General features: G+C 54.2%; 1 protein-coding gene across 1 annotated transcript in view; it reads left to right on the forward strand.

The window, feature by feature from the left end:
- MAPK4 (mitogen-activated protein kinase 4) overlaps window positions 1–11731 on the forward strand; it is a gene marked incomplete at its 3' end in the record, with an annotated part of 74338 nt that extends 62607 nt beyond the window's left edge. The window contains exons 2-5 of the mRNA XM_079717305.1: window positions 1154–1298; window positions 3030–3191; window positions 7820–8021; window positions 11026–11731. Of these exons, the coding sequence (XP_079573431.1) occupies window positions 1154–1298; window positions 3030–3191; window positions 7820–8021; window positions 11026–11731 (1215 nt within the window). The remainder of the gene's footprint in view (window positions 1–1153; window positions 1299–3029; window positions 3192–7819; window positions 8022–11025) is intronic.
- Window positions 11732–12053: the final 322 nt, after the last annotated feature.

Consider the following 12053-nt stretch of genomic DNA (forward strand, 5'->3'; position numbering starts at 1 on the left):
CTCTAAAGAAATATGTGCCACAGAGGAGAGAAAACTGCTGTAACTCAGGGCTCTCAGGTTTAAAACATAATAAATCTTTGCTCAACAAGTGACGAGATTTCAGATTAATTGATCAAAAGCTCCTGGGTACTTGGGCTTCCTAACGTTTCATGTTTTTAACCTAGGTCTGTGATACTTTTTACATCAGCAAAAAGGAAAATTAGATGCTAAATTGGAAACTACAACAGCAAATAACAAAACCATCCCTAGAATTTCTCATTGGATCCCCCTGGTGCTAATTATCTGACCTTGACCACCAAATAGGTCTGCTTTTTCACTTTAGAGAGACCGTTCCACATAATTCAACAGACATTTCCCAGATTCCACTGTTGGGCCAGCTTTGTGAATTACATAGAGAACAAGCTCCGAATTGCCTGGCTGTATTTCCCTATCTGTGCTAAAGCACCTATGCTGTCACTATATCCCGTAGTGAGGGATTCCACTCCAGACCGCACATTGAGCAGTGGCTGAAATCAGCTAGAACATCTATCCCCCAAAAGACACTCTGTAGAACTCCCAGAATCCTCTGGGCCAACCAAAGCTGTGTCCACTCTGCCTTTCAGGGCTGCTTCCAAAAGCCCTTCACCCGCACCCATTATGAAGCTGGCCTCATCCATTCCCAGCAGGGGCTTGGCGTCTGGCATCACGGCAGAATTAATTTAATCATCTGCACCAAAGCAACTGGCTTGATTTAAATTTTACAGCTCTTTCTGACATTCAGCCACTGAATAAATCAAATTCCACTGTCTCACTGTTACTCAGTTGATGGTGATAACAAACTCAAGTATGGCTCCTATTTTTCCATCTTCTTACTAGGTGAGGGTAGAGTGCTATGCGTCGTTACATCAAGATGGGGTGGGAAAGCATTGCTTCTTAAATAGTGTCATCCTGGACCCCTTTCTACAGACTAGAACTCCAGGGCCTCATAAGATTCCCCTACCAAAGGCTCTGAGCCCTACAAAGCTGCCTGAACCCCTCTAACCAGACGATCAATGGGAAAGGATGGAGAGTGAAAGGGGTCCTGTCTCCCTGGGAAGGGAAAGGAGGAGAGGCATGTGAGGGGAGGGGTGTCTACAAACGACTGATTACTGGAAGCCGGGATTTTGTCTTCCAGGGTTACCTGTCAGAAGGGTTGGTAACGAAATGGTACCGCTCACCGCGCCTGCTCCTCTGCCCTAACAACTACACCAAAGCCATTGACATGTGGGCCGCTGGCTGCATCCTGGCAGAGATGCTCACGGGGAGGATGCTCTTTGCTGGTAAGCTGCTACCCAGGCACCTTCCTTCTCCTCTGCTGTAGCTCAATAAAAGGGGAAAACAGGGCTTCCCTGGTGGTGCAGTGGTTGAGAGTCCGCCTGCCGATGCGGGGGACGCGGGTTCGTGCCCCGGTCCGGGAAGATCCCACATGCCGCAGAGCGGCTGGGCCCGTGAGCCATGGCCGCTGAGCCTGTGCGTCCGGAGCCTGTGTTCCGCAACGGGAGAGGCCACAACAGTGAGAGGCCCGTGTACCAAACAAAAAAAGTGGGGAGGGAACACATGTTCATCACAAACATGCTAGTCTTTCTCTTTGACATTACCTCTGCAGCTTTTATGGCACCACTTGGAGGCACCTGATTATCCACCATTTCAGGCAAAATACTGGAGAGGCTAAAAAAAGCCTTTTGAGCACAGAACTTTCAAAATCAATAATCGCGTACATTCAAACACCTTGAGATTGACCCCTGAAAACACCCATCCTACATTTCAGCCCCTTCCTCTCCTCTCCCTGCCACTGTGAGAGGTCAGTCTGGAGTGCTCAATTGGAGAGGGGACCCCACAAGTCTCCCAGAGTCTCTGAACTGAGCCTACATGAGCCCACTGCAGGGAGAGGCCAAGGGACTCGTTCAGAGCAGATGCTGATCTGTAGGCACTTTCTGGGTCAGGGCTCACAGCATCCACAAGTGCTTAGTGCTACACAGGGCATCATGGGGGACACGGAAGAGCCCCGCCCTTGGCTACCAGCTTCTGGAAGACTGGGACCCCATGGGAATCGGTGGTAAGGGGAGGGAGCTCTGTGCAGCTGGGTGGGTCAGGGGTACTTGTTAAGGAAGATGGGTCCTGGTTGGATTTAACCTGGTAGAGGTAAATGGCAAGGCTACTCATGCCAAAAGGGAAAATGGAGGAACTGGAGGTAAGAACAGCCTGGAAGTCAGAGTGGGCAGCAAGGATTCAGACCTGACCCATCCCAGCAGTGTCAAAGCTCTGAAGCAGCATCCGTGATGGCCTAAGCATAGAAGAGGAGTTGAGTTTCCAAGATGCACAAAGCCTGAAGCTTCTTACGGATGCGGATGGTATTCATTCCCAGCATCCAGCATGATGCCTGGCAGGGAGACGACACTCCATAAATAATCATTTGTTGAATGAATGAATGAGTCAGTGAATGAGTGCTTGAATGCTCGACTCCATCCTGTCCCACAGACCTGGCACAGTGTGTCTTCCTCCCTCTGCCCAAAGGAGCACAGAGGCAGTGTGCTCATGACACGTCCCAAGCTTAATTTGTTCTTCCTGACTTTTTTTCCTCCGAATGGGAATCCGAAAGGTAAGACTCATTCCTAGCCTTAAAATCACTTCCTTCCCCAGCCCAGTAAAGGACATACAGAGAGGCCTATGGGAAAGAGCATTTGGAAAGCCTTGGGCCAGGCTGCTCCCATCACTTTAGCGATGGCTGACTCAGGCTATATGAGACTGGTCCATTCCAGAGGCACAGAACGCTAGGGGAACGGATGGGGCCCCAGAGACTACCCCTTCTTTCTACATTTGACCAAGCCCCAGAGATGGCAAGCAACTTGCCCACAGTCACACAGCAAGTTAGTGGCAGACTGAACTCAGGTCCCCTGGCTTCCAGCCCAGCTCTGGTCCCCCTGTCCCAAGGTCCTAGAGCAGCCCGGGAGCTTCCACACACGCCAGCCACGTGGGCAGCATGCTCAACCATCTGGTGTTTACCTCCCCAGGGACCCACGAGCTGGAGCAGATGCAGCTCATCCTGGAGACCATCCCTGTGATCCGGGAGGAGGACAAGGACGAGCTGCTCAAGGTGATGCCTTCCTTCGTCAGCAGCACCTGGGAGGTGAAGAGGCCACTGCGCAAGCTACTCCCTGAAGTGAACAGCGAAGGTACCAGAGCCCGACGGCCGAGCCAGCACCTGGAGGCAGCTCTCTGGTTTCACCCTGGGGGCTGGGGCAGGCAGTCTCTTCCAAAAGGACCAAACAGAGTCCCTAGACACAGAAGCTGGGGACCCCTGGCAGCGGGCATTTGCTCTCGCTACTTCCAGAGTGAGTTCAGCCATCAGGTCACCCTCAAGGCGGTCACAGCTAGTCCTCCATACTCTACTGATTTTGCTTCCTTCTCCTTCTTTCTCACTTGCCTCCCTCCCTCTCTTCCACCTCCCTTTATTTTTTCCCTCTGGAAGGCATGGTATGGTTTCATCAGCTTCAAAGCCAGACCCAGGCCCAGTTCCCAGTTCCACCGGTGACTAGCTGTTTGGCCTTGGGCAAGTTTCTTAACTTCTCTGCATCTCAGTTTCCTTAACTGTAAAATGGATATAATAATACATGACACACAGGGTCACTGTGACAAGTAAGTAAAATAGAATTTGTAAAGCCCTTAGCATAGGATAGTTGCTCCATCATCTGAGATGTTACATTGCCACCAGCCTTCTACCTGCTAGAGGCTCCCTTAGGAAACCCCTATATCAGGTAGGATATGGGTTTGCCAATTGTAAAAGAAACCCAGATTCTCAACAGCTTACATAACATGTATTTCTCATTTAAGAAAAAAGAAGTTAAGTTTATTTCTCTCTTATATAATACTCCAAAGTAGATAGTCTAGGGCCAATGTGGTAGACCTGCTCTACAGCCATCCAGGGCCCAAGCCCCTTCTGTCCTGTATTTCTGCCACCTTAGGGTGTTGCCCTTACAAGCTGGGGGAAGGTGGGGAAGGAGGGCAGTTCCCTTGACTTCACCTCACCTCCATTCGTGTCCTGTTGGCCAGAACTTAGTTACATGGTCCCACCTCGCTGCAGTGAGGCTGGGAAGTGGACACTTACTCCATTGCCACTCTGTGTCCATTACTATGAAAGAGGAGAACAGACATGGGGTACAAATTAGCTGTCTCTGCCACACTCCTCCCCATCAAGAAACCAAGAACTTGGACTAACAATTTCTCTGGCCATGATCCCCATTCAATCTGTCTCAGTTTCCCCATCTGTAAGGGAGGGGGGCAATCTGATTCCCCACAAATTAAGACTCAGCCCATCCACATTTACTTTGATTCCTAGGCCTCTGTAGAAATCCCACCATGTGACACAAGGTTCAGAATTCTCAGGAATTCTGGATCAGGGATGTGTCACCCATGTCCCCATCCCCCAAACCACCAACACGCACAGCAGTCCCTCGGTGACTTGGCTCTGACCGTGGTGGGCCTGTCTCGCAGAGATCAGAGACATAAGTGATGGTCTAGCTGGGAAGATGGAGTACACGTCAGAGATGAGCGCGCAGATGAAGGAACACATCCTAAGGGGCTAACGAGAGCTCTGTGTATTTGGGGAGGGGAGGAGAGCCACCAAGCACTGAGAGGGATAAAGAACCGGCCTGGAGGACTGGTGAGGGCTCAGATCAGTGGGAAACTGACTGTAGGAAGTGCAGCTGGATAGGTGAGAAGGGCCAAGAGGCTGCAGGGCTCTGAATACCCAGCTGACATGTACAGACTTGATCCTGTAGCCGAACAGATGTTCACCGTCCCAATGTGCCAGCTTCAACCACTATTCTCTTGTCTGCCACTGGGCTTGAAAAGTGGCCCCAATCAGCCTGGCCTCAGGGTAATCAGGTATGGCTGAAATGAAACTTCAGTGGGAGAAAGGGTATCACGCCCACCTGCCCATAAGAGTCAGTTGGTGACCCTCGGTTTGTCCTGGATTGTCCATTTGAGGCCCCGTAGGCCTGGGAAGAGGTGGGAGTCCTCTCTGGCTGTCACCCTCAGAGGCTCGAAGGACATAGTCTGGGTGGACTGCATCCCTCAGCAGCCGAGACAGCCGTCACACCACAGGTTCAGGACAAGGGAGCAGGCCTGAGACCACGCCAGCGCGTTCACTTCTGAGCTCCACTTACAAGAAGAAACCATATCACAAATGACAGAGCTGATGAGGAAATCTAATATACAAAACAGGGAAAGGAGTCCTCTGGGTGCAGCAGGGGTGAGGGGTGAGGGGTCCTGCCCACCTGCCTCTTGATCTCCAGAGACGCCCCTGAGAATCCTTCCTGAGGATCCCTGGGGCTCTGAGAAGCCCAGCTGGGAATCCACTGGGGCCACAGAGAGGTGACACAATTGTACAGAAGCCTCATTATATTAGAAGCACCGAAGAAAACATGTGGGAGGTTGAACTTAGAGAAAAGGAGTTGGTGGAGGAGGGGCGGTGTGGTTATGAGTTAAGGTGAAGCCAGCGCTGTAGCCGATAAACCTGAAGTCTCTGTGGCTTACCCGCTAGCAGTGTATTCACTGCTCAACTCAAGTTCAGACAGAGTGGGGGAACCTGGGGGTCACGCCTGGGATGCCGGCCATGTGACATCTTCAATCGTAGCTTTCAAGGCTCCCCCGTACCCGCAGGGCACCAACTTCCGGCCGAAGACAGGGGAAGGGAGAGCAGACACTCCTGCAGGAGGTTTCTATGGGTCTGGCCTGGAAGCGGGGTACACACATCATTTCCAACCCCTTTCCATTGGCCCCAGTCACACGGCCACACCGAACTGCGGGGGAGGCTAGGAGATGTAGGCCAGTTGTGTGCCAGGAGGACAGGGGGCTTGCGTGGGACATGACCGCTGCCTTGAAACATGATGGGAACAGTCATGGGGAAGAGAGAGCATGCTGACATGGGGGGACCAGAGAGGGCGGGGTGAGGCTCAAGGGTAGGAGTTAAAGGGGCAGATTTTGGTTTGCTGTAAGGCAGGATTTTCTAACACTTGGGCTTCCCAGAAGTGTCTGGGCACCTGCTGGAGGACCAGCTGTCAGAGACAGGGAAGGGGAGATTCCCATCCTTACTAGAGTCAGTGGAGCGGCCTTCGGGGCTGGCACTTTCCAACGTCAGGGTTCGCTGGGTCTTTCTTGATAATGATGATAATGGTGAGGATGCCTGCCAATGTTTAGAGCTCCAACTCTCTCACTTCCTCGTCAAAAGGTTCAGGGTAGTAGGTGGGGCCGAGGGGGGAGCTGGGAGCCCAAAGAAGGAAAGACTTGCCCAGCCTGGAGCTGGGCCCTGCACTGCCTGATTCTTCCCAGTCCTGGGAACCTGTGAGGCTGATTCTCTTTCAGGTCTGCAGCCCTGGGTCCAGAAGCATGCCCTGAGCCCCAGAGCACTGGGGAGGGATCAGAGTCACTGCTGCTTAACTGATCTTTCAGTCTAGGATTATGGAGCAGAAATGCATCCTCCTGGGAGGCCAGTGACCTTCAGAAGCCATCGATTTCCTGAATCACTGATGAATTTTTCTGCAGAGAGGTCCAGGGCTGGTGTGAGGGGCGGGATAATGGTGCAGGCTGAGGCCCACCCGGGAGCCCCTCAGAGGGCACAGAAGCCTGGCCTTGAGCTCAGCTGCTTTCCTCCTTTTCCATGTGGGCTGTAACATGGTTAGCCAAGCCATGATTTAAGTGGAGCCTCCAGTGCCGAGAAGGAATACAAACCTCCGGACTGGACTTGCCCTGAGATAACCTGGGGCTGAGCTCACAGGGCAGACAGGTGTGCCTACCCCCGCTCAGGACAAAGGGCACCTGTGCGCGGAGCTGATGTTCAGCCAGTGCACACCCACAACGCCCTACAGGTTGCTGCCATCTTGATATACCTTCATGCTGGTTGGCAAATAGCCACCACACGGGGCTCCTGAGTGTCCGTTTCCACGCCCAGGTTCAGCTGCCAGGTCCTCCCCTGGATCTAGCCACTGAAGGGTTACTGCCTGGCACAGCATGGGGGCTCCAGCCCAGGGGATAAATACTTTGAAGATGGCCTTTATTTGTCAAACCCCCAGGAGCAACATATGGTAGAAAGGGCTCTGGACTTAGGAGCCCTGGGCTGTCAGGCTCTGTCCCACCCGCCTAGCTCCACGGCGACCGTTCTCACTGAGGCTTTTTGCTGCTGGGTCCTCCACCCACTCCAGTAGCACTCAACCCATGACAAATGAGAGTGGGGACGGAGATACCCCAGCTTCCCCCCCCCAGAGTGGGACCATCTCCGAGGTGTGTCCCATGCTGTCTCTTGGAGGACCCAGTGGAACAGAGCCCCAGGGGCTCTCAGCAGGAACTGTTCATTGGCACATCCTCTACTGGCTTCTTCCCCATTGCCCTACCGGTGCTTCCTGGCATCACTGCCACATAAACTACCTCCACCCCATTCCCTGTCTCTGGGGAAATCCAGCCTAAGGCAGAGTTCTAGTCCTGGACCTCCTGTAACCAACGGTGGCCTTGAGCAAGTCACTGTACCCCTCTGGACCTCTATTAATTCATTAGTGAAGTCAAAAAGCAGCATCCGCTCTGAATTTGTCCCTGGATTGTGGTGAGGATCCTGAGAAAGGAAACATCCAGAAAACATTTGTACTTTTGTACAAATGTTGTACAAAAAACATTTGTACATCCGGAAACATTTGTACTTTTACAAATGGAAAAGTACAAACACTAGGGGGTGTCCCCATGCTGAGGAGTCTTATTCTCAGCTTGGCAAAAGGGCACAAATGACCTTCCTGTCCTGCTCTGCTCTCCACAGCCATCGACTTTCTGGAGAAGATCCTGACCTTTAACCCCATGGATCGCCTGACTGCCGAGATGGGGCTGCAGCATCCCTACATGAGCCCGTACTCTTGCCCCGAGGACGAGCCCACCTCGCAGCACCCCTTCCGCATAGAGGATGAGATTGACGACATCCTGCTGATGGCCGCCAACCAGAGCCAGCTCTCCAACTGGGACAGGTGCGGTTCCAGCCCTGGAGTCTGGAACGCACACTCCCCGTCCTCCCATTTCTATTTGCCTGTGATCCTCCATGACCTTTCCTTCTGTCTCCCAAGTTCTATAGCCCATAGGGTGCTTTCCCCAGCTTAGCTTCCTGCCTTTCTCTCCTGTCCCCAGACATTCCTGGTAGATGACCAGCTATGTCCTTCATGCGTGGTCAGGGGCCTGCCTTTGTGCAACACCGGTCACCACCAGCTTTCCAACCCACCCCGAGTATACTGCACACAGGGCTCCATACAATGTTGGGCAAGCATTTAATGAGTACCCACAGCCAGAGCTCACGTCTAGTAGGCTGGGAATTTTCCCCAGAAAAGCAAAATGCAGCAACGCAAGACAAGAAAACAATGTGACATTTACCACCACACAACACCTTCATGCTGTTCACATCATTTGCACCTCCTGAGATGCCAGTAGAGGGGCACCATTATTATTATTGCTCATTGACACACGAGGATGCCACAGCTCAGAGAGGTTAGAGATTGGCATTGTGTCACACACCTAATTCCTGGCCTATGTGGGGCCCTCCCCAATCTGCACCCGTGTCAGACACTGCTAAGCAATCACAGGACTCTTCCCGGCTAAACTGAGCCAGGCCTCAGAATCCTTCTCAACACAGTGTACCCGGAAGTCACTACCAATGAATCAGAGTTGGGTAGAAGATACAGTTTTTGACAATCTTCGCATAAGCACACAATGATCTCTTAGGTCCCTTCCTGCTCTGATGTTCCTAGATCAGGCACCTAAACATTTGGGCATCACCATCTGCTAATTCTGGGAGGAAGCACTAGTAGCCGCTCAGTTTAGAAATAGAAGTCGAGGGCTTAGAAGCTAGGACTCCGAGAGGGCCTAAGTGGGAGCACTGCTGTTGTGAGAATGTGACAGCTAGTTACATAAGTGACAGAGATGATGGGTTTCAGACTAAGGAGGCTCCAAGGGAGGGTCAGGGCGACGTTGCTATTTCGGGACAGATTTGTTGGCTTGTTGTTGTTGATTGTTGTTATCAAGAGTTGCCAGCAAATAGAGATTAATGAAGACTCTCCCTCTGCCACCCCCATGCTAGCCCTGCCCTTGACTGTGGCTCCTGCAGCCCCTCGTCCTCCACTCCACAGATCTGGGGGCACGGAGCATTGGCTCTGCAGGGTTTGTCCCTGCTTGTCATGGCTATGGCATGGCGTTGGTGTCAGGAAGACTGTAGCAGGGTCTCTTTGGCCCCGCCCAGCAACTCTGACCACTTCTAAACCTGGTGCCCCTCCGCTCCCGACCTCTCCCATCACACCTGCGTGAGGAAGGCCGATGACAAAGGCAATGACAAACCCCTTCCCACAGGCCCTGCTGCTTTGGGCAAACTGCTTACCTCTGAACGCTAGTGTCCTCGTCTATGAAGCGGGTGGTAGCACTCACTCCACAGGGTTGCCTGGAGACTGCAGACACCTTACATCTGGCCCTTGGCGTGTAGCAGCCAAAGGTGACGGGCTTCACAAGTTCTTCCTCCTAGAAATCCCTGCAATTTCAAGGACTCTCATGGGAGGAGGCAGCGTTCACCTCTAGGAGTGACTCCTACCTTAATGGCATCACTGGGAGGGTGGGCACAAGTGGGACCTTCCCGTGCCTCGCAAACCACGAGGCGTGGACTGCAGCTGCCCGCCGGCCCAGTCACACAGCCAAACCTGCCTGTCCTTGGTTTTTCCTGTGTGAGCCCTAGGCCTCCCGTTCAGGAGCGGCTGGCTGCTGCCTGAGGCTTCCCCTGGGCTCCCTGCCTCTCCCCGCCCCCTCAGTTCTGCATAGAACACCTGGCACAGGGAGGGAGGGCTCAGCCCAAGCTGATGGCCTGCCCACCTGCCCTTCCTTTGCTCTTGGCTAGCGGACTTTGCTCTTCAGGGCTGCAGGACAGTTGACAGAATTCCAAGGATCTCTGGCCTCTCCTGAGGGGGTCTGTAATCTTTCAGTACGCCCTGCCTGCTCAGCATCTATGCAAGGTGCTGCAGGGCCTCCAACCAGATCCACTATGGCAGGGATTCTTAGCCCTGGCTGGAAATTAGAAACACCTGGGGAGGTTTGAAAACCACGCAGATGCTGGGCCCCTCCCTGGACCTCCTGAATCATCATTGGAGATGTGGGGCAGGCATGCAACTTTTTAATCCCCCCCACAAGTGATTCTAATCTGAGCCAAGGCTGTGAAGCCCTCATTAGGGCCCTGCTACTCCAAGTGTGGGCCAGGGACCAGCAGCATCAGCATCACTGGGGGCCTGTTAGAAATGCAGACTCTCAGACCCTACCTCATCTACTGGATCAGGATCTGCATTTCAACAAGGTCCCCAGGTGATTTGTGTGCACATCACAGTTTGAGGATCACTGCCTAGGTGCATCCACTAGAAAGTACCATTACATGAGGAGAGGGATTTTGTTTTGTTCCCTGCTGTCTGGTAATGCCCAGAACAGCACCTGGTACATAGCAAGCGCTCAAGAAATATTTGTAGGATATTCAGTGAATACAAAAGGATACAAGAGAGGGCTTCCCTGGTGGCGCAAGTGGTTGAGAGTCCGCCTGCGGATTCAGGGGACACGGGTTCATGCCCCGGTCAGGGAAGATCCCGCATGCCGCGGAGCGGCTGGGCCCGTGAGCCATGGCTGCTGAGCCTGCGCATCCGGAGCCTGTTATCCGCAACGGGAGAGGCCACAACAGTGAGGCCCGCATACCAAAGAAAAAAAAAAAAAAAGGATACAAGAGTTAAGCCGGGCAATCAGTCCTTCTGCCTGAGCCCTGGAAAGGCAATGTCCCTTTGCAAAGTAACAATGTTACTTTGTCCCATCACCCTCTCTCACCCTCCCACCTTGGGAGGTGAGGGAAGGAGCTGGAGAGACTGGGAAGGAATGGAAAGCCGGCCTGTGGGTGGGGGGTTGGCTCCCCCCACAAAGCCCACCCGGTTGGAAGGGTCCAATCGCCATCCTGTCTTACCCTTGCAGGTACCCTGTGAGCCTGTCGTCGGACCTGGAGTGGCGGCCCGACAGGTACCAGGACGCGAGCGAGGTGCAGCTCGACCCGCGCGCGGGCTCGGCGCCGCTGGCAGAGGACGTGCAGGTGGACCCGCGCAAGGACTCGCAGAGCAGCTCGGAGCGCTTCCTGGAGCAGTCGCACTCGTCCATGGAGCGCGCCTTCGAGGCTGACTACGGGCGCTCCTGCGACTACAAGGTGGGGTCGCCGTCCTACCTGGACAAGCTGCTGTGGCGCGACAACAAGCCGCACCACTACTCGGAGCCCAAGCTCATCCTGGACCTGTCGCACTGGAAGCAGGCGGCCGGGGCGCCCCCCACCGCCGCGGTGGCCGCGGGGGCGGCGGACGCGGGGGCGCGCGACGAAGAGCCCGCCAGCCTCTTCCTGGAGATCGCGCAGTGGGTCCAGAGCACGCAGGGCGGCCCCGAGCGCGCCAGCCCGCCCCCCGACGGCCCCGAGCGCCGCCTGTCGGCCTCCCCACCCGGCCGTCGGGCCCCCATCGACGGGGGCGCCAGCCCCCAGTTCGACCTGGACGTGTTCATCTCCCGCGCCCTGAAGCTCTGCACCAAGCCCGAGGACCTGCCGGACAATAAACTGGGCGACCTCAACGGCGCGTGCATCGCCGAGCACCCTGGCGATCTCGTGCAGACTGAGGCCTTCTCCAAAGAAAGGTGGTGAGGGCGGCGGAGGGGCGCTCCAGGCCATCCCGAAGACCGTCCTGGGAAAGCAGGGCCTGGCAGGAGGGGGCCGCCTCCCTGGCATCTCCACCACCCCTGCCGCCCCTCTCTGCTGCCTTGGGGTTGGCAGAACACAGAAAGGATCCGAGGAGCGAGAGGAATGTCCATTTCTTAAACTGCCTTAATAACTAGCCTTTAACCTCTGGGAGTGGGTTTGAACAGGAACCGAGATTGGGGGTTGATCACTTTCCCAGTGAGAAAGAGGCCCTTGTGTTTTTATAAGTGGCGGTGTACAGGGCAGAAGCATGTCTTAGCAGTCTGCA

This window comes from Hyperoodon ampullatus (genome assembly GCF_949752795.1).
Source record: "Hyperoodon ampullatus genome assembly, chromosome: 13".
NCBI lineage: Eukaryota > Metazoa > Chordata > Mammalia > Artiodactyla > Ziphiidae > Hyperoodon > Hyperoodon ampullatus.